Here is a 23,164-nt window from a genome sequence, read left to right on the forward strand (position 1 = left end):
ACTTCAGATCAGATCTGGAAAGTCCTTGAATACTGAACTACAGGGTCCAGGTTTTCTTTTGTACACAACAGGAAGCCATGAACATTTCTAAGGAGGTTGATGGCATAATAAGAGTTGTAGAGACACATAAGGGGCTTCCCTGGTGGCTCAGATGGCTAAGAATCCACTTGCAATGCGGGAGACCTGAGTTTGATCCCTGGGTTTGTAAGATCCCCTGAAGGAGGGCATGTATGAAGCTCACATGCCTGCATGCTAAGTCACTTCAGTCAGGTATGACTCTTTACGACCCTATGGACCCCATAGTGCGCCAGGCTCCTCTGTTCATGGAATTCTCCAGGCAAAAATACTTGAGTGGGTTGCCATTTCCTCCTCCAGGGGGTCTTCCGGACCCAGGGATTGAAACTGTTTGGATCTGATAGAAAAACATCTGTCTTACTGGAAATCACTCTTCCTCTTAGTTCCCTTACTTGTCTTCCTGAGGGCCCCTAGCTGGACTCAGTGTTTTAGCATTTTGAAAGCATCCTCCTCCTCTTCCTGCTCTTCCTCCTCTCCTGATCCTCTTTTTTTTTTTTTTTTAATTTGAAATAATGATTTTCTAAAATCCTCCATGGGCTTCCCAGGTGACTCAGTGGTAAAGAATCCACCTGTAAGGACAGGAGAAGTGGGTTTGATCTCTGGGTCATGAAGATCCCCTGGAGAAGAGAATGGTAACCCACTCCAGTATTCTTGCGTGGAAAACCCCATGGACAAAGGAGCCTGGCAGGCTACAGTCCATGGGGTAACAAAGAGTCAGATATGACTTATCGACCAAACAACAATAACAACAAAAACCCTTATAGATCACAGCTTTACCCAATGAAGTCACCGGCCACCTAAATTCTGTTTCCTTTGTCTCCAGTTCCCTTCCATTTCTTTCTCCTTCTTCCATCTCACCCACGCACCAAGCACAGTCAAAAGGAGTCAAATTGTCTTCGGTTCAACTTGCTGATAATTTGGCCAGATTCATAGCTCCAACGTTCTTATTTGCATAATGCCCTCTTCCTCCTCCTCCTCATCATATCAACTCTTAGGGATCATTTGCAGCTTAGTTACTTTTCTGATGCCTGGATCATCAGCTGCAGTAAATAAATTATAGCTATAGCATCACTAGTACTATGGTGATTAACCCTGTTATTATAGGGTTAAGGGGTAGTAACTGATAGGAGTGCTGATCTTTCTTTAGAAGAGGGTTTCTTCCCTCAAATCTCAAATATGTTGGTGGTGGTTTATTTGCTAAGTCGTGTCCGACTCTTACAACCCCATGGACTATAGCCAGCCAGGCTCCTCTGGCCATGGGATTCTCCAGGCAAGAATACTGGAGTGGGTTGCCGTTTCCTTCTCCAGGCGATCTTCCCAAACCAGGAATCGAACCTGGGTCTCCTACATTGGCATGTTCTTTACCAACTGAGCTACAAGAGAAGCCCGTTGAGGGCTTCAAATACATTGAGGATGCCTTAAAAGCTTTGCCACGGAGAACTACTTTTAAGTGACAAAATCCGTTTGCCAAAGTCATCTGAAACAAACAAACACAAATACCCTAGCAGTAGGGGGCTGCTTTTAGTTTGAATTGCGTTATCAAGTGGGGATAGACCCTCTAAGGGACTTTAAGGTCAGCAAATGCCAAGTGAGCTCACTTACCTCACAGAGCTGTCTCTGGGGATTTCCCACGAGGCCCCGCCCCTGCTGAGTCACCAAGCTCCCTCTGAGAGCCTTTGACCTGCAGCTCTTCTCAGCTGCAGAATCTCACTGCTCTGAAGATTAAGAAGCAAAGTTCTTCAGCAGCCCTGCAATCTCCAGGTTTGTCCATTTGGGGCAGATGGTAGGGGGAGGAGAGGAAGAACCGAGCAGGGATGAGGATGGGAGCTTTGTTCCCTTTGTACATTTCTAGACTTTCTTCCCTTCTAATTTCTAATGACTTTCACTCCACAGCCCATTAAATGAAGACCAGGAACCTGGCCTCTAGAGATTGTTGGACTGTAGTTTTATGACTTCAAATCTCAAAATGAACAAATACATAACTATTAAGAAAGTGTGATAGTGAGTTCAACAGGGTGGTCTTTCAACATTTTAGCAATTAAGTGTTGTAATTCCACATACTGTTTGGACAAAGGAGGAATTTTAATAATAAAGTGTCTTCTCATGGAGCTGAACTGTCGGATTCTCTTTTTAAGGACTGTTATTTCAGTGACAGTACGCCACTGCCATTGTTGAAATCTAGAAGCTAATGCTGAATATCTATGAAAGTCCCCAAAAGTTCTTACTATTGTTATTTCTGCATTTTGGCAAAGCATGTTGGAAAGTGCACTCATAGACTTTGGCAAATCTGCACAAAGCTATGTGTTTACTCATGCAGGTCTTATAGAAGTTTCTATGAATTCACTGCTTTTCTGTGGTATTCCATCATTAATTACTCTTGACAACCCCTGAGTTGTGATCTTGTAGAAATGCACAGGTAATAAATAGGTGAACTGTTGATAATTATGAAAGGAGAAACCACCTCATCCTTGAAACTTTTTACCTTCTGCAGAGTGGATATTTGTGAGACCAGCTACTTTGATTAAAATTCTGTTGGACTCTGCTTGGCTAACAAATCTATGCAAGATTTCATCATGGGAAATGGCTATTACAACATAGTGGCTACTGTGCTATTGGTCATGAATCTTGAGAGGACACGATCATTGCAGGGTTTCTGTAACTGTTCAGCAGGTAAGAACCAAATTATCACATGTGCTTGATCTGTTGAAAACATGGTTCAGTTAGTCTGCTAGTCAGAGCTAATTAGCTCTGTTTTAATGATCCTTTTTAAAAAATTAAACTATAGTTGATTTATAATATTGCATTAGTTTCAGTGTGTTAGCTGCTCAGTCATGTCTGATTCTACCTCATAGACTGTAGTCCGCCAGGCTCCTCTGTCCATGAAATTCTCTAGGCAAGAATAAGGAGTGGGTAGCTATTCCTTTCTCCAGGGGATCTTCCATGATTCACATACAGACACATATATATGTCTGTGCTTGTGCATGCTAAGTTGCTTCAGTCGTGTCCAACTCTTTGTGACCCCATGGACTGTAGCCTGCCAGGCTCCTCTGTCCATGGGATTCTCTAGGCAAGAATACTGGAGTAGGTTGACATGCCCTCCTCCAGGGGATCTTTATATATATAGCAGTGTATCTATTAATCCCATACTCCTAATTTATCCCTCCCCTCCATTAATATCTTTTATTCCTTCATTTACAAATATTTCTTGGATGCTGCATCTTAGCTGTGTGAACATAGCCTTGTCACTTAATCTCTTGTGTCTCAGCTTTGTCATGTAGGGGTGATATGAGGACCTATCATAGGATTGATTGCTGGAAGGACTGTATGATGGGCTTAGATCAGTGCACAGTACAGGAAAAGACCTCAACAAATAGCTTGGTGTATGAGGACAAGTATTCAGACCGGAGGTGCAACAAGGAATAAGCAAGTGGCTTAACAGAGTGGGAAAAGGCAGACACATTTAAATGTTAGTGTGCCAATAAAGGACATTGATCTCCTCCTTAATCCAGTCATACTGGTCTCCCAGATCAATCAAGAGAAACTGTTTTATTCAATAGATAAAAAAAACTATGTTTTTCTGTTGATTTGTTTTTTGCTATATCTATACTTTGCTATTTTTAATTCTATGATTACACTTAGGGCAACCTTGCAAATGGATTTTTTTTTGGCTGTACTGTGTCTTCGTTGCTGTGTGGGCTTTTCTCTAGTTGCGACATGCAGGGTCTACTCTCTAGTTGCGGCACGCAGTCTTCTTCTCATTGTGATGGCTTCTGTTTTTGCAGAGCATGAGCTCTAGGGTGCTTGGGCTTCAATAGTTGTGGCTTGTGGGCTCTAGAGCACAGGCTTAGTTGCTCCCAGGCATGTGGGATCTTCCCAGATCAGGGATCATACCCATATCTCCTGCATTGGAAGGTGGATTCTTTATCACTGAGCCACCAGGGAAGCCCCAAATGGATAATTTAAAACAGTCGATCAACAAGTAAAGTGTGTTGCTATGTTACCTAGAAATCGAATCTTTATTTCATATTCTGGTTTTCTTGTGAACCTCATAATACTTCAGGTGACGACTGTCCATTGAAAAACATGAACAGCCCTTATCTTCCCCTTTTAGGTACTTTCTGTGGGAAAAGCAGTCTGGAGCCTTGCATTTCTTGTCCTTTAAATAGTTTCTCCAGCACAAGTGGACAGAAGTCCTGTGACATATGCAGAAAGTGTGAAGGTATGATTTTAAAAATGTAGTCTTTATGCCGATATGTGTTGGGAAGACAAGTTTTTATTCCCTAGTGTACTGATCTTGCTTTAAAGTCTGAAGTGTCAGGTTGACTGATCCCTCTGCCAATAGGCAGGGTCCAGTAAAATAATTTACTGTAAGAGCCAACACTGGTGGATTGAGCTTTTTAAATATTAGGGGGAACATTCACTGGACAAGAGAGAATTCTTTTAATAGCAGAATGTAAAATGTCTTCTTTAGTTATTTAAAAGTAAGCTTTGTACTCTGAGGCCGTTGTTTGTTTGGTCGCTAAGTCGAGACCAACTCTTATATGACCCATAGACTGTAGCCCATCAGGCTCCTCTGTCCATGATATTTCCCAGACAAGAATACTGGAGTGGGTTGCCATTTCCTTTTCCAAGGGATCTTCCCAACCCAGGGATTGAACCCAAGTCTCCTGCATTGCAGGACGATTCTTTACCGCTGAGCCACCAGGAAAGCCCCTGAGGTCATTAAGGATCGTTATAAGTAGAACGAGCATAGTTTTTATTGCAGAACATGAATTTGCTTTGGGAGGTCAAGGGTCAGTGTAACCCTGATGGACTTTGTAGGTATTTTCAGGATCAAGAAGCCGTGTTCCCCCACCAGCAATGCAGAGTGTGAATGCATTTCGGGATTCCACTGCCAAGGGGCAGGATGTTCCATGTGTGCAAAGGACTGTAAACAAGGTCAAGAATTAACAAATGAGGGTAAGTTTCCTCTTGTAGGGAAAATTTGTTATCTAGACTTACATCATTCGCTTAGTACATGGTCCTTTGAATATAAAACAGATTTGTAGACCCTTTAAGTAATAAATAATGAACCATGGAGTCACATATCTGATATTTGCAAAATTACTTTTCAGTCAATGAAACTAATTTGAGATGACAAATTTTTTCATCAGAACCATGCTTTTTCATGTATATGCAATACTATACATATAATTAGAATAAAACCTTTAGTCATATTAGGGTTTCATTTCAAGAAAAACTGTTGAACAATCTGTGTAGATTGTATTAAGCTAATAACTTTATTACAGGATTATATTTATCATATACTGTTCAAGAATTGTTTATCACTAATGAAATTCAGGAAGAATTGTTGGATAATCAGCACAGATCATATTAAATTAATGACTTTATTGTTATGAGATCATGTTCATCTCAGGGAAAGTTTAAAATGATAAAAATACTTCCTCTTATTATTCCTTTAATTTTTATAAAAGGTTGTAAAGACTGCTCTTTTGGGACATTTAATGATCAGGAACACGGCATCTGTCGACCTTGGACAGAGTATGTATCACTTCTTTTTGCTTAAAAGTAAAGTGTCTGGGTTAACTTTTCCAACTGATGCTTTTAAAATTTTTAGTTAATTAATTATTTTAATTGGAGGATAATTGCTTGACAACGTTGTGTTGTTTTCTGCCATGCATCAACATGAATCAGCCATAGGTATGCATATGTTCCCTCCCTCCTGAACTTCCTTCCCACTCACTGATGCTTTTTTAAACCTGTCAAGTGTAAATATGGAGTAACTGTGCAAACAGGCAGCATGGGAATGGTATGAGGTCATTGTGACTGGTCTGTCAAAATGGGCATTTTCTCCAGGAGTAATGCCCAGAACAGCTAAGTCAGATTTGCCAGTGGAACTTAGTTACTGTCTGCCCCAAGGGTTCTTCTGTCTCCCTCCAATCTCTTTGCTGCCTCTAATCTTTCCTTATTGATCAGTCCATCTTCAAGTGCTCGTGCCAGCACTGATAATGATATAGAAGAGGGTAAAGTATATTTCCTTTCCTCAGAACCATTAACATAGACTTGGGCAAATAAGACCATCCCAGGCAGTCAAACAGCCAACAGTGTATTTTGTATGCCTTTGTTCTTTTTGCATTTTATTTTCTTACAAGATCATTTTTATTATTATTTTACATTTACATTCTTATTGGGTTTTACAAAAGTATTGATTCATAGCACATTAGAAAGTTTTGTCTTTTTTTTTTTTTGTCTTTTGACACAAATAGTTCTGAGCAGTGAAGTGAGTCTGTGTGGAAAGTGGGATTGAACTGGTTTTGGGGAATGGGTGGGTTCATGTTAGGTAAAGGACATGAGAGAGACATAGGACAATGATGATGATGTTGGTGGTGACCACAGTCATGTGCTTAGTTGCTCAGTCATGTCCGACTCTTTGCGATCCCATAGGCTATAGCCCACCAGGCTCATCTATTCATGGGGATTCTCCAGGCAAGAATACTGGAGTGGGTTGCCATGCCCTCCTCCAGGAGATCTTTCCAACCTAGAGATCAGACCCAGGTCTCCTGCATTGCAGGCAGATTCTTTACCATCTGAGCCACCAGGGAAGTCCCAACAATGATTATGGCTACAATTAATAGGGAGTGAGCCAGGTGCATAAAATCATTTACTCTTCACAACAGCCCTGGGACATGGATATCTTATTTTTCAGATGAGCTGTAGAGAAATTTCCCAACTTGCCCAAGGTCATTCTGCGAAAAGACCAACTCAGGACTCAAACTCTGATCTGTCATATGCCAACACATCATGGGGTTAGGAAATCCTAACCCTATGAAGGAGACCCAGGGTTCGATCCCTAGATTGGGAAGATCCCTTCAAGAAGGGAATGGCTACCCATTCCAGTATTCTTGCCTGGGAAATCCCACGGACAGAGGAGCCTGGCTGGCTACAGTCCATGGGGTTGCAAAGAGTCGGACATGACTGAGCAACTGTCACACACTCCGCTACAACCCTAAGCTAAGTTGTCTGTCCTTTCTGTGCGCCAGAGATGCTCAAATACACTTAAGAAGGTGGAGGTGACAGACTAACCAGGCAACAGCCTGATGTAGGCTCTCATGGGCCAGGGTTCTCCAGACTGGGAAGGAAGAAGAAGCCAGTTGGGCAAGTAGAGTAAGATAGACTGTGGAGAGCTGTGAAAGCCAAGTGAACACTGGAGGAAGCCCGATGTTCAGTGAAGTTTTTCAAAATGTCTTTGCTTTGTCTATAAACCCAAATCCACATACCCTTGTCACTAGAACTCCTTAATCGAGTAGAAAATGTCAGTCTTTTAAAATTAGAATGATCTGTACCTGAATTAATTATTTGAACTCTTTTCATTGAACCCTCTAAGCTGTTCTTTGAATGGAAAGGCTGTCCTTGTAAACGGGACGAAGGAAAGTGACGTAGTGTGTGGACCACCGCCACCTGACTTCTCTCCAGGTGCATCCTCCACCATCGTGCCTGCCTCTGGGAGAGAGCCAGGTAGCTGGTTTGTTGCTGTTAAATAAGTGAATGTATCATGGCCATTCTGGTTGGCATCTAAATCACCCCAATGTCCTGATGTCTTGCATGTTAATCTATAGCAGGCACCTCCGACACGCCTTCTTTCTCTTACTCTGGCTTCAAGGGACCCATCTCTTTCATCAGTGTTTATTATTCAGTCTGGGTTACATATTAATGAGCAGAGCAAGACGAGATTGGATCCAAATAGACACTAACCCCTTTGATCTTGCCAAATAACAATAGTGATAGAGTCCCATGTTTCCTATATCCTAGAAGGCCAAACCACTTAATTTTGTGGGTCTCTAGGAAAATTATTGGGCTTCCCTGGTGGCTCAGTGGTAAAGAATCCACCTGCCAATTCAGGAAACGTGGGTTCAATCCCTGGGTCGGGAAGATCCCCTGGAGAAGGAAATGGCAACCCACTCTAGTATTCTTGCCTGGAGAACTCCATGGACATTGGAGCCTGTTGGACTACAGTCCATGGGGTAGAAAAAGAGTCAGATACGACATAGTCACTAAAAGTCAACAACAAAGGAACAACATTATTAAGGTTTTTTGTTTTGTTTTGTTTTTTTTTTACGTTTTCTTAACAAGCAAGCAGGCAAATTTACTAAAAGAGCTGGTGGGAGATGCCCGAAGCACCTCTTCTCATGGTGAAGAGTTTACAAATGCAAGTTTACATCAGCATATTTGGAAAATTATATTTTTGCCTCAGTTTTCCTTTTGCTCTTTTTTGTTTTTCAAACTTTAAACTTTTTATTTTGTATTGGCTATTTTGTTAATAGCCAATTAGCAATGTTTTGGTAGTTTCAGGTGAACATCTAAGGGACTTAGCCGTACATACATACATGTATCCATGCTCCTCCACACCACTCCCTCCCATCCAGGCTGCCACATAACACTGAGTAGATTTCCATGTGCTATGTAGTAGGACATATAGAAGTACATACATAACCTTCGCAGATTCCCTAACTATCCCTTCCCCCCATTCTTCTCCCGGCAACCATAAGTTCGTTATCTAAGTCTGTGAATCTCTTTCTATTTTGCAAGTAAGTTCATTTGTATTGTCTCTTTTAGATTCCACATATGAGGGATGCCAGATGATATTTCTCCTTTTGGTCTTTTTCTACAGGTCTCACCTCCCAGATCATCATCTTCTTCCTTGCCCTGACATCAGCAGCCATGCTGTGCCTGGCAACCTTCGTGTTTCTCCGTTTCTCTGTGGTTAAACAGGGCAGAAAGAAGCTCCTGTATATATTCAAACAACGTAAGATGAATATAAAAGTGTGATATATAAGCTTTCTGAGGCTAGACGTTTTTCAGTAGAAAGAAAAAGATTATTATTATTATTTTTTTAGTTACAGAAGTTAGGTTAGTATAGCACAGTGGTTATCAAGCGGGATAATTTGGTCCCAGGGGACACTCAGCAGTGTCAGGAGACAAGTCTGATGGTCAAAGTCTAAGAGGTGGTGGAAGGGGTGCTGTGCTCTGGTATCTGGTGAGTGGAGGTCAGCAATGCTGCTAAAATCCTATATGCACAAGACAGCCCCACAACAAAGAGTGACCCAGCCCCAAATGTCCATGGCTGAGGTGGAGAAAGCTCAGTGATGGCAGAACATAGCCCAAAGGTTCTGGAAAAATTACCACTTTAAGTATGCTGCAGCCTTGGACAACTCTGGGTGTGTATGTGTCCACTCAATTATGAATAGAGGACACTGAAAAGAGGAATCAAAAATAACATTGCCCCATCTAGCATGACTTCTCTGGCTGATAAATGACCTTGACCTAAGCTAGACCCACAGCTAGAAGAAGGCCTGCTGCTGCTGCTGCTGCTGCTGCTGCTAAGTCGCGTCAGTCGTGTCCGACTCTGTGCGACCCCATAGACGGCAGCCCTAAAAGGGAGTTTGAAGTGGTTTTAATGGGATGAGGCATTAGGACACTGATCTGGATTAAATGAGAAATTTCAATGGTGGATTTCACTCACTACACAAGATACCATTTCTATAAGGAACTCAGCAAGTGTCTAGCACAGAGTCAATATTCACTAAATGAAAGCTATTAATATTTATTCCAAAAGGCATGTAGATGGAGGCAATCTGCATTTTTGACTTTGTGGAGGATAGAACCTTAGATAACAGGAAAGACTTACTAAGAGGGATTCATATACAAGAGGGTCGCTCCGAGAGCTCTGTAATGTAGCCCAGACCATCGTAATATGATTAGAGAGTGTCTCCTTGTAAGTTGCTAAAAATATAGGATAATTGCTTTATACTCTTGTGTCAGTTTCTGCTATACAAAAACATGAATCAGCCATAGGTATAACATGTCTCCTCCCTCTTGAACCTCCCTCCCACTCCCCACTCCCTCCTTCCTCTCTCAGGTTCCTTGTGTTACAAGCAACTTTCCACTAGCTATCTGTTTTACATAGGATAATGTATATGTTTGGAGTAGGAAATGACAATCCACTTCAGTATTCTTGCCTGGAAAATTGCATGGACAGAGGAGCCTGGGGGGTACAGTCCAGGGTTGCAAAGAGTTGGACAGACTGAGCAGCTAAGCACTCACATATGCAATGTATATGTGTTAGTATATAGTATTTGTTTGTCTCTTTCTGACTTACTTCACTCTGCATAACAGGCTCTAGGTTCATCCACGTAACTAGAACAAACTCAAATAAAACAATTATCCTCCAATTAAGAATAAATTTTTTTCTTAAAAAAGGCAAAGACCCTGGAGATAAAATATCAGTAATAATGACATAAAGTCCTGCATTGTTTCAAGAAAATGTCAAAAATATGTATAGAAGTTTTTAATATAGGAAGGAAAGTTCTAGTAAAGTCTTATCTAAAGATGCAATACACTAATTGGTATAAAGGTTCTTTTTTGGAAACAATATAAAATATTTTCAAAGTTTTGAAATACACAGAAAAAAAATGCATGCATGTAAAGTTTGCATGTATTCGAGCTAAGTTGCTTCAGCTGTGTCAGACTTTGTGCAACCCTATGGACTGCAACCTGCCAGGCTCCTCTGTTTAACAAACTAAAATGAACACCTGTGTAACCCTACCCAAGTCAAGAAATAGAATACACTCTGCTCCCCGGAAGCCCTTCTTGTGTTCCTTCCAGACTAAAACCCCTCCCTCTGCTAGTGCTAACCACATCGAGATTCTTACGGTGTTCACTTCCTCGCTCTTACTTACAGTTTTGCTACCCAAGAACATGGTTTAATTTGGCTGCTTGTGAACTTCAGACCAGTGGAATCACACTATATCTGTTCTATATTTTCCTTTCCCCTTTCACTCAGCAATGTATCTTTATGATTCATCCATGTGTGGCACTTATCTTGAGTTGATTTCCATTGTTAAATGTTCTTCTATTGAAGGACTGTATCACAGTTTGTTTATCCATTCTAATATTCCTGGACAATTGGGTTGTTTCCAATTTGGGGCTCTTACAGAGAATAATATTTGGATATTTTTGTCTATATATCTCAGTGTACATAAGCACGTTTCTTTCCTTCCTTTTTTTAAACCTAGGAATAAAGGTGCTGGAATATGTATCTTGGTCCTTCAGTTCAGTCGCTCAGTCATGTCCAACTCTTTGCGACCCCATGGACTGCAACACCCCAGGTTTCTCTATCACTAATGTTTTCAAACTCATATCCATTTGGTCCATAGTACTAGATTTATAAAACTTTTTGAGAGTGATAGGAGTCCAATTAGCAGCATATGAGAATTCTTTTTGTGCCAGTCCCTGCTAACACTTAGCATTATCAGACTTCTTAATTTTTATCTGTCTGGTGGGTGTGTAGTAGTATCTCGTGGTTTTAATTTGCATTTCCCTGATTACTGGTGAGACTGAACATCTTTTCACGTTATGTTTGGTCACTAGGATTTCCTCTCCTGCAAATCACCTAATCTTTTGAGCCTTTTCCCATTGGATTGTTTGTCCTTTTCTTACTAATCTATAGGAATTTTTTAGTCTACTGTTCATGGGCTGCAGATATATTTTCCGACCCTGTGGTTTGTTCTTTGATTCTCTTTTTGAGGTCTTAACCTCTGATTTAAGCCTCTAAATTCTCACCGAAACTTCTGATTTAAACAACTATCCGTCCCAGCTTTACCCCAAACTGCAATAAAGGTCTTTATAAAATGGTTTTCAAAAGTATTTATGAGTAATTAGGGAGTTTCAATGGAACTGTCATCTATTTTAAAAAATTTTAGGTTATTTTTTAAAACTTTCTATTTTGAAATAGAGATTCACAGGAAGTTGTAAAGACAGTACAGAAAAGTCATATGTGCCATTCATGGGGTTACATCATATTTAACTATCTGGTAGCTCAGCTGGTAAAGAATCCTCCTGCAATGCAGGAGACCCTAGAGATCCTCTAGAGAAGGGATAGGATGCCCACTCCAGTATACTTGGGCTTCCCTGCAGGCTCAGATGGTAAAGAATCCGCCTGCAATGTGGGAGACCTGAGTTCAATCCCTTGGTTGGGAAGATCCCCTGAAAGAGGACATGGCAACCGACTCCAGTATTCTTACCTGGAGAATCCCCATGGACAGAGGAGCCTGGCAGGTTAGAGTCCATAGTGTCACAGAGTCAGACATGACTGAGTGACTAAGCACAGCACAGCACACAGCACATAATATCAAAACCAGGCAGTTGACATTGGCACACTGTGTGGGTTTAATTTGCGTGCGTGTATATGCTCAGTTGCTCGGCTGTGTCTCTTTGTGACCCCCAGGGACTGTAGCCCACCGGGCTCCTCTGTCCATGGGATTCTCTTAGTAAGAATACTGGAGTGGGTTGCCATTTATTCCTCCGGGGATCTTCCTGACCCAGGGATCGAACCCACATCTCCTGCATCTCCTGCACTGGCAGGTGAATTCTTTACCATGGGCCACCTGTGTTTAGTGTATGTCATTTTATCACACGTGTAGATTGGTGAAACCAGCAGCACAATCAAAATGCAGGACTATTCCATGACTGTTACGTTAGCGCTGTTATGAGTAATCATGTACAGGACATGTGTGGACATAAGCTTGCATATCTTGAAGATAAACGCCCAGGAGTGCAATTACTGGGTCATATGATAAGTGTGTGTTCACTTTTTAAAGAAACTGCTAAACACTTTTCCACAGGAGTTGTACCATTTAACCTTCCACCAGCAAGGTGTGAGAGATCCGGTTTTTCCTCATCTTTGTCAGCATTTTGTATTGTTGCAATTTTTAATTTCAGTTGTTTGAATAGATATGCACTAATATCTTAATGTGGGCTTAATTTGCCTTTCCCTAAAGGCTGAACATTTTTCATGTACTTATTTTCCACCTGTCAATCTTCTTCAGAGACATGTTCCTTCATGTCCTTTACCCATTTTCTAATTAGATTGCTTATCTTAACTTTTGACATTTGAGTTATTTTTTAAAGTTCCAAGATGTGAGTCTTTTATCAGATATGAGGTTTGTAAATATTTTCTCTTGCCTTTTCATCCTCTTCACATGATCTTCTGCAGAGAAAAAGTTTTTAATTTTGATGAAGTCCAACTGGCCAATTTTTTAAATTTATGGGATTACATCTAAGAAGTCTTTATTAAGTCCTAGATCTCAAAGATTTAGACTTTCTCCTATGTCATATGCTAAATGTTTTGCATTTAAATATATGTTTCATTTTTAGCTAAGTTCTATATAAGGTGTGAGAGTTTCAGGTCAATATTTTAAAATTATTATTATTTTTGCCAATGGGTAGCCAATGGCATCAGCATCATTTATTGGAAAGATTATTTTGCTTCCATTGAATTAATATTGCATTTTTGTAAAAACTCAGTTGGCTGTACTTGTGTGAGGACTATTTCTGGTTTCTCTCTTCTCTTCCATTGATCTGTGTCTTTTTCCTTCTGCCAATACCACACAGTCTTAGTTACTGTAGCTGTAAAAAAGTCTTGAAATTAGGTATAGGGTAGAATGAGTCCTCCCACATTATTCTTCTCTTTCAAGATTGTTTTGACTATTCTAGTTCATGACGATAATTTTAGGATAATCTTATCTCTATCTACAAAACGTCAGCGGGGATTCTGATAGCAATTGTGTTAAATCTGTACATTAGTTCAGGAAGAATTGAGATCTTTCCTATGTTAACTTCCCTGGTGGCTCAGATGGTAAAGCGTCTGTCTAAAATGCTGGAGACCTGGGTTCGATCCCTGGGTTGGGAAGATCTCCTGGAGAAGGAAATGGCAATCCACTCTAGTACTATTGCCTGGAAAACCTCATGGACAGAGAAGCTTGGTAGGCTACAGTCCATGGGGTCACAAAGAGTTGGACACGACTGAGCAACTTCACTCACTCACTCACTATGTTAACTATTCCAATCCATGAACACAGTGTAGCTCTCCATTTATGTATATTTTCTTTGATTACTTTCATCAGTGCTTTGTAGTTTTCAGCATACAAGTCCTGCACATGTTTTTTAAATTTAGGCCTTAATATTTAAATTTTAGAATTGCAAATGATATTGTATCTTCAGTTCAGTTCAGTTCAGTTGCTCAGTCGTGTCCGACTCTTTGTGACCCCACAAATTGCAGTACGCCAGGCCTCCCTGTCCATCAACTCCCAGAGTTCAGTCAAACTCATGTCCATCGAGTCGGTGATACCATCCAGCCATCTCATTCTCTGTCGTCCCCTTCTCCTCCTGCCCCCAATCCCTCCCAGCATCAGAGTCTTTTCCAATGAGTCAATTCTTCGCATGAGGTGGCCAAAGTACTGGAGTTTCAGCTTTAACATCATTCCTTCCAAAGAAATCCAAAGGCTGATCTTCTTTAGAATGGACTGGTTGCATCTCCTTGCAGTCCAAGGGACTCTCAAGAGTCTTCTCCAACACCACAGTTCAAAAGCATCAATTCCTCCACGCTCAGCTTTCTTCACAGTCCAACTCTCACATCCATACGTGACCACTGGAAAAACCATAGCCTTGACTAGATGGACCTTTGTTGGCAAAGTAATCTCTCTGCTTTTGAATATGCTGTCTAGGTTGGTCATAACTTTCCTTCCAAGGAGTAAGCGTCTTTTAATTTCATGGCTGCAATCATCAGTGGTTTTGGAGCCCCCCAAAATAGTCTGACACTGTTTCCACTGTTTCCCCATCTATTTCCCATGAAGTGATGGGGCCAGATGCCATGATCTTAGTTTTCTGAATGTTGAGCTTGAAGCCAACTTGTTCACTCTCCTCTTTCACTTTCATCAAGAGGCTTTTTAGTTCCTCTTCACTTTCTGCCATAAGGGTGGTATCATCTGCATATCTGAGGTTATTGATATTTCTCCTGGCAATCTTGATTCCAGCTTGTGCTTCCTCCAGCCCAGCGTTTCTCATGATGTACTCTGCATATAAATTAAATAAGCAGAGTGACAATACAGCCTTGACGTACTCCTTTTCCTATTTGGAACCAGTCTGTTGTTCCATGTCCACTTCTAACTGTTGCTTCCTGACCTGCATATAGGTTTCTATTTTGGTTTTTGACATGTTCATTGCTAGTATATAGAAATACAGGGTTTTTTTTTTTTGTACTTTGAGTTTTGTCCCGTGATTTTGCTGAACTTGCTTACTAGTTGTAGGGTATTTTGCAGATTTCTTGGGATTTTTTATGTAGATCATACTGTCATCTGCAAAAAAAAAAAGTTTGTGTTTTTTCATTTCCAATTTATATGCCTTTTATTTCTTTTCTTGCCTTATTGTGCTAATTAGAATGTCCAGGACTATGTTGAGTCAAAGTGGTGAAAGTGGATATCTTTGCCTGCCAAAAAAAACCTCAGGGCAGGAGTATTTAGTCTTTCGTAAAGTATGATATGAGTTACAGATTTTAGTAGATATTCTTTATTAAGTTGAGAAAGTGCTCTGAAGATTTTTTTTTTAAATCATGTATTAGTGCTAAATTTTGTCGGTGCTTTTTTTGTATCAGTTGATTTGATTATGTGATTTTTCTTCTTTAGCCTGTTGAGATGGTGAATTCTGTAGATTGATTTTTGAATTTCAAACTAACCTTACATCCCTGGATTAAAGTCCATTCAGTTATAGTATATAATTATTTTTGTATATGTCTGAATTCTCTTCATGAATATTTTAAGAATTTTTGCAGCTATATTCATGAAGAATATTGCCCTGTGGTTTCCTTTTTTTGTACTGTCTTTGTCTGGTTTTGGTATCAAGGTAACATTGACTTCCTCAACTTATTCTGTTTTCCTGAAGAGGTTGTATAGAACTGGTGTTAGTTCTTCTTTAAATAGCTTTGTCTAGTGAAGCTATCTGAACATGGAACTTTCTTTTTGAGGTTTCTTAATTACAAATTCAATTTCCTTAATAGGCCTTAATTCATATTGAGTGAATTATGATACTTTATGTTTTTTGAGGACTTGGTCCATTTCATCAAAGTTGTCAAATTTATGTGCTTAAGTTACTTATGCTACTCCCATACTATCCTTTTATTATATACAGGTTGGTAGTGAAGTCACCTACTGATACTGGTAATGGGTGCCACTCTCCTTTTTTCTGAATAAGTTTTGGTAGAGATTTGACAATTTTATTGATCTTTTCAAAGAACCATCTCTTTGTTTCATTGATTTTCTTTGTCGTTCTATTTTCAATTTCACCAATTTCTGCTTTTACCTTTATTATCCCCTTTCTTCTGCTTGCCTTGAATTTATTTTGTTCTTTTTCTATTTAGGTGGAAGTTATGTTATTGGTTTGAGAGTTTTCCTCTTTCTAATATAAGAACTTCATGTTATAAGTATCCTCAGTACTAACTTAGCTGCGTACACACATTTTGATATGTTGTTTTCCATTTTCTTTCAGTTCAATGTATTTTTTGTGTTTCTCTTGATTATTTAATAATGTGGTTTTTAGTTTCCTAGTATTTGGTGATTTTTTGGTTTTCTTCCTGTTGTTGATGTCTATTTTGATTCCATTATAGTAAGAGGACACCCTCTGTGTGCTTTCTTTTAAATTTGCTGAAGTTTGATTCATGTTCCAGGTCATGCTTTGTCTTGGTCTTTGTTCTATTGTTGTTGTTCACTCAGTCATGTCCAACTCTTTGTGACCTCATGGACTGCAGCACTCCAAGTTCCACATTCTTCACCATCTCCTGGAGCTTGCCCAAACTCATGTCCATTGACTTGGTGATGCCATCCAGCCATCTCGTCCTCTGTTGTCCCCTTCTCCTCCTGCCTTCAATATTTCCCAGCATCAGGGTCTTTTCTAATGAGTCTGCTCTTGGCATCAGGTGGCCAAAGTATTGGAGTTTCAGCTTCAGCATCAGTCCTTCCAATGAACATTCAGGATTGATATCCTTTAGGATTGATTGGTTTGATCTTCTTGCAGTCCAAGGGACTCTCAAGAGTCTTCTCCAACATCACAGTTGAAAAGCATCAATTCTTTGGTGCTCAGCCCTCTTTATAGTTCAACTCTCACATCCATAATGACTACTGGAAAAACCATAGCTTTGACTATACAGACTTTTATCAGCAAAGTAATATCTCTGCTTTTTAATGTGTCATCAGGTTTGTCAGCTTTTCTCCCAGGGAGCAAGTATTTTTTAATTTCATGGCTGCAGTCACTGTCCACAGTGATTTTGGAGCCCAAGAAAATAAAGTCTGTCACTGTTTCCATTGTTTCCCCATCTATTTGCCATGAAGTGGTGGGACCAGATGCCATAATCTTTGTTTTTTGAATGTTGAGTTTTGAGCCAGCTTTTCCACTCTCCTCTTTCACCTTCTTCAAGAGGCTCTTTAGTTCCTTTTTGCTTTCTGCCTTAAGGGTGGTGTCATCTGCATATCTGAGGATATTGATATTTCTCCTGGCAATCTTGATTCTGGCTTGTGTTTCATCAATCCTGGCATTTCTCATGATGTACTCTGCATAAAAGTTAAATAAGCAGAGTGACAATGTACAGTCTTGATGTCCTCCTTTAGACACTTGAAAAGGTGGATAGACTGTCCTATAAATATCAATTCAATCCTGTTGATTGATGATGTTGCTGAATTCTTCTATATCATTTCTGATTTCCTGTCATGTTGTTCTATCAACTCTTGGAAGAGGGCCATTTAATTCTTCAAATATAATTGTGAATTTGTGTATTTCTCTTTTCACTTTTATCAGTTTTGCTTCACCTATTTTGTAGCTCTGTTTCTTGTTGTATTCATATTTAGTACTACCATGCTTTCTTGGTGGATTGACTCTTAATAATGTAAGGTCCCTCTCTGTGTCTGGTAGTTTCCTTTGTTCTGAAGTCTACTTTATCTGATAGTAATATAGCCACCTTGCTTTTTAAAAATTTATAATATACATGGTATATCTTTTTGCATCCTTTTACTTTCAACCTTCCTACATTTTTATATCTGAAATAAATTTCTTATAGATAACATATAATGGTCACACTACTAATGTCTGTCTTTTGCTTGGTATATTTTAAAAACGTACATTTAATATAATTACTTACATGTTAGGACTTAAGATGTTATTTTATGTTTGTTTTCTCTATTCTTTCTCTGGCTTTCATTAGAAATTCACTGTCATTTAATTTGCTCTTCCCCTCTAAGTGATGTGTTACTTCTCTCTGGCTGCTTTCAAGACTTCTTTTTATTTTTAGAACTTAAACTGAAATGTGTCTTGGTGTGGATTTCATTGGATAGTCCTGTTCAGGATTCACTTAGCTTCCTGGATCTGTAGATTTAAGCCTTTTTCTAGATTTGGCAAATTTTCAGCCATTATTTCTTCAAATACTTTTTCAGTCCTACTCCCTTTCTCTTCTTCTTCAAGGACTCCAATGACATCAATATTGGTCTTTTTTTTTTTTTTTTCTATAGTCCCACATGTCCTTGAAGCTCTGTTCACTTTTTCCCCAGTCTTTTCTCTCTGTTCAGATGGAATAATGATTCTTTCCTTTCCTTCTTCTCTAGTCTTGTGCTGAGCCCATTCACTGATATTTTAAATTTTGGTTATTGTAAATTTTCAGTTCTCAAATTGCCACCTGATTCTTTTCTAAGATCTTGTATTTATTTTTCATTTGTTTCCAGTGTGTTCCTAATTGCTTGTTGAAGCATCCATCTTTTTGATAGCTACTTTAATGTCCTTGCCAGATAGCTCTAATTTCTACATCACCGAGACCACCTCAGGATGGGATCCTTGTTATTGCTGGACATGTGTTCGGGCTACCCATTAAGCCTCCACTGATAAGACTCTGGCTAGGTTAAGGCACTTTGTTCCCGCTCTCCACATGGCTTCCACTGATAATAAAAGGATGGGATTGGGGATGGCCTTGATGCTGTGAGTGGCGATGAAGTCCTAACTCTCCACTAGAACTCTGATGCCACCCCTAATGAGTATGGGCCAGTGAGCCTTGATAGCACTTGGCAAGAGTGTAAGTCTAAGTGCTCTACTGGGTCTTAGTGGTGGGCTTGGGTGTGGGACCACTTTCATTAGTCCACTTTTACAGTTCCCAGTCCAGGGCATATGAAGCAGAAAGAACACTCAGGGAACTCAAGGCCATACTTCCTTGGGTTCCAAGATCCTTAATTGGTCTACTTTCTTGCCACCTTTCAGGTTCTTCTTGTGTTTGTTATATAAAAGGTCCAGCATTTTCAGTAATACTTAGCAGGAAGAACAGAAGAATGTGTGATTACTCTGTCTTTCCAGAATCAAATTTTCATTTAAAAATTAATCTTTGATGCTATTTCAAAAGGAAAAGGACATTTCATTGGGAATCCTGGATATCTTGCCAATTTTTTAAAGATCTTGGAGATGGTGTGCTTGTTGAGCTTTGGTTATTTTTTTACAGTTAAGAAGCATATAAAGTTGGGGTAGGGCCTTTTGCTTTGTTAGGGTATAAAAATATACATATATATTAACTGATATTATATTGTATATGGTATATATATATATACACACACATATATATATTTAACTGATATACCTGTATATATGGGCTTCCTCTGTGGCTCAGTGGTAAAGAATCTGCCTGCCAATTCAGGAGATACAGGTTCAATCCTTGAGTTGGGAAGTTCTCCTAGAGAAGGAAATGACAATCCACTCCAATATTCTTACCAGGGAAATCTCATGGACAGAGGAGCCTGGCAGGCTATAATCCATGGTGTTGCAAAGAGTCGGACATGACATATATATATATATTTTATATGTGTATATATATATTTAATTAAAGGACTTGGGTGTGAGACCACAGTCATATATGTGTGTGTGTGTGTGTGTTAGCTATATTTAAATTTTAGTATTATTTTAGAATTGCAAGTTACTCGGCAATAGCACAAATACTTCACACTAACATGTAAATGAAAATCTGGAAGCTAGTGCATAAATCAGTTCTTTACTTACTAATTGATGGAAGCAGTAGGAGTATATTTAACATCTCAGAGCCATAAGCCTTTCATTCAAAAGAAACCATCTAATGTGTAATCTAAGTAACCCTCAAGACTGAAACATGTGTTGCTGAATCAAAACTGCAATCATGTTTGGCATATGACTAATTTTATGCTATAATGACTCATGCTCAAGACTGTTTTTAGCTTTTGTGGACACTAAATAAACTAGTTTGTTCAGGACCAATAAAACAGTATTAGGTAAAAAGAAAAAAATCTTAAATAATCCTGAAAAAAGTTTATATTTGCTATTACCTCTCTTGCTGATGAGTTTGTTCAAACTAAAGCTGAGAATGTTTGCTGTTTAGAGATGTTCTGCAAATGGGATTTATGGAAAATGGATGTTAAATGATTAAAACAGACAATGAAAGATAACTCTTTTAAACTACCTTTTAGCATTTATGAGACCAGTACAAACAGCCCAAGAGGAAGATGCCTGCAGCTGCCGATTTCCAGAAGAAGAGGAAGGAGAGTGTGAACTGTGAAGATGTGTTAGGACTCTCTTGAGAAGAATCACAGGAGAAATATGAAGAATCCCACTATTGTACTTTCTAAAACATCATTCCAGATCACATCCAGGATTACCCCAACAAACTTTTCCTAAATGCTAAATGAATTGGCCTTTGAAGATGTACCACTTTTAACAGAACAGAAAAATGGGACAGAACTGGTGGTGAAGGGGGCATTTTGTAGATACTGCTTAAGAGGTTCAGACTAGTTTTCTTGAAACCCAGAGAAGTATATTTTAAATTTAATCATGGAATCCAATGGTGCAGCTAAAATGATAATCAAAATCAGTTCTATTTTTTTTTTCTGGTGCTCATACGACATGTGTCGATAAGCCATAAGATGTGGACAATATCCCCGACTGGATTTTCCACCGGTCAATCATCCTCAACAAGGGCCTCCTCCACTGTCGGGGGAGAGAATGATGACAATCATCAGCATGGCCCAAGTTTGGGGTCAAGAGCAAAAAAATGAAAAAAAAAAAAAAAAAGGCAAACCTTGGGACTTCCCTGGTGGTGTAGCAGTCAAGACTCCATACTCCCAATGCAGAGGGCATGGGTTTGATCACTGGTTGAGGAGCTAAGATTCCCTCATGCTGTGTGATGCAGTCAAAAACAAAAAGGGAAAAAAAGAAAAAAAAAGCAGACCTTGATTGAAGAGTTCTGAAAAGAGTCTATGGGTATCCTGTGGTCCTCTCCATCTTCACATCTTCTACCTTTGTCCTACTCCCCTCTGAGTCACAACTTACTTTTTTATATTCTTAAAAAACTTTAACCGTAATATTTGATACACATAAACCAGGAGACCCATGAACACATCACCCAACCAAGCAAGAGTTGCCAAACTCCCATGGGCCAAATCTGAGATGCCGTGTGCCTTCATATGGTTTTGCATGTATAAATAGTTAAAAGCAAATCAAAATAAGAATATTATCTCATGACACATAAAATTAGCATGACACATAAAAACTCAAATTTTGGAGTCTGTAAGTAAGTTTTTTTTGGAAAACACAAGCCACCCTCAGGTACCCTTTGCATTACAGCAACAGAATTGAGTAGTTGTGACAGAGACTGTCTGGTTCACAAAGCCTAGAATATTTAATAACTGACATATAGGGTCAAAGTCAGGATCAGAGCATCCATCCTGTACTCCTTCCCTCCTCCATCTCCTATCCACCTCCCCACCCCAAACCCAGAAACTTCTCACAGGAATGTTGTCTATCATTTTCCTGCTTTTAAAAAACCCATTTATCATACAATTATGTACCCCACAATTAGTTTAATTACTTTTGTTTGTTATTGACCTTTATGAAAATGGTATTGTGCTGTACGGAAACTTATTGTGCTTTAATCACTGGAAAGTATATTTATAAGACTCACTCGTTATTTTGTATAGCTAGAATGCTTTCATTTTGATTGCTGTATAGTCTTGCAAATATACTATTATTTATCAACTCCACTCTGAACTATAGGACATTTGGGTTGTTTCCAGGTTTGTTTTTTTTTTTTAATTATGGAAAATATTGCTGTGAATGTTCTTTTGTGTGTTTCCCATTGATGAATGTCTCTAGGGAAACTTCCTTATAGTAAGAATTTCTGGATCTTAAGGCATTTGAATGTTCAACTTCATGAGCTAGTACCCATATCAGTAAGGATGTGCTAAATTATGCAGAAATAACAAGTGACCCCACCTCCAAAGTCTTGATGGGTCACAACCACACCAAAGAGGTACACTTCCGGCTGTCCTGGTATGCCCACTGCAGGCTGGCTGTGATTCTGTCACATGTTATTTCACTCTGGGATTTAGGTATATAAATCCCAGAGCACCTTCTCCTTGGAGCATTGACCATCTCGTGGCAAAGGAACACAGGTCACTTTGCTCATATTTAGTTGACTAGATTCTAACTTTAAGAAAAAGTCATACAGCCAACTATGGGCGACTATAGGGCAGAAAGTATAATCTTCACACAGGGAGGGGAAGCAAATATTTCTGAGCAGTAAAAAGTCTTCTGCAGGGCTGAACTGCTTTTCCCCGAGGTTGTTCTAATTTGTGCTCCTGTCAGCAGTGGACAAGCACCCCATTACGTTTCATCCTTGCCACCCTCGGGTATTTTCAGAGTCTTAATTTTGCCAACCCAGGGAGTTTAGGATGGCGTCTCACCATGCTCTCATTTTGCATTTCCTTCATTACTAATGGTCTTGTCACATTTTTATACCATTTTTTTTCTTTTTTGAGAAATGCTAGGTCGTGGTTTTTAACCATTTAAAAAAAGTATGTGTTGTTTTATTATTGATTCATAGAATTTCTTTACGTAGTCTTTTTTTTTTTACATAGTCTTGATAATAATCTTCCATTACTTATATGTGTTATAAATATCTGCTTTATTTGCAATTTTTTCTCTTTTTGTAGTGTCTCTCTTTGTCTTGACGGTAATAAGAGGTGAAGTTCTTAATTTAATATGGTTAAATTTACAACTCTTTTACTATATAGTTAACATTTCTTTGGCGTCCTGGTTAAAAAAATCTTTTGCTCCCCCAATATCCTAAAGATCTTTCCCCACATTTTATTGTAAAAGTTTTAAGTTTTGTTTCTTGTATTTAATTCTAATATATCAGGAAATTTTTTGTGTA

General features: G+C 39.2%; 1 protein-coding gene across 1 annotated transcript; it reads left to right on the forward strand.

Moving 5' to 3' along the window:
- Positions 1-1,729: 1,729 nt before the first annotated feature.
- Positions 1,730-21,992, forward strand: TNFRSF9 (TNF receptor superfamily member 9). The gene is made up of 8 exons (XM_069545788.1): positions 1,730-1,836; positions 2,567-2,745; positions 4,187-4,294; positions 4,897-5,034; positions 5,550-5,616; positions 7,460-7,590; positions 8,744-8,878; positions 20,424-21,992. The coding sequence occupies exons 2-8, from the start codon at positions 2,634-2,636 to the stop codon at positions 20,510-20,512; spliced, it is 780 nt and encodes a 259-aa protein (XP_069401889.1). The 5' UTR covers positions 1,730-1,836; positions 2,567-2,633; the 3' UTR covers positions 20,513-21,992.
- The last annotated feature ends 1,172 nt before the right edge of the window (positions 21,993-23,164 follow it).

Source organism: Ovis canadensis, chromosome 12 (assembly GCF_042477335.2).
Source record: "Ovis canadensis isolate MfBH-ARS-UI-01 breed Bighorn chromosome 12, ARS-UI_OviCan_v2, whole genome shotgun sequence".
NCBI classification, from domain to species: domain Eukaryota; kingdom Metazoa; phylum Chordata; class Mammalia; order Artiodactyla; family Bovidae; genus Ovis; species Ovis canadensis.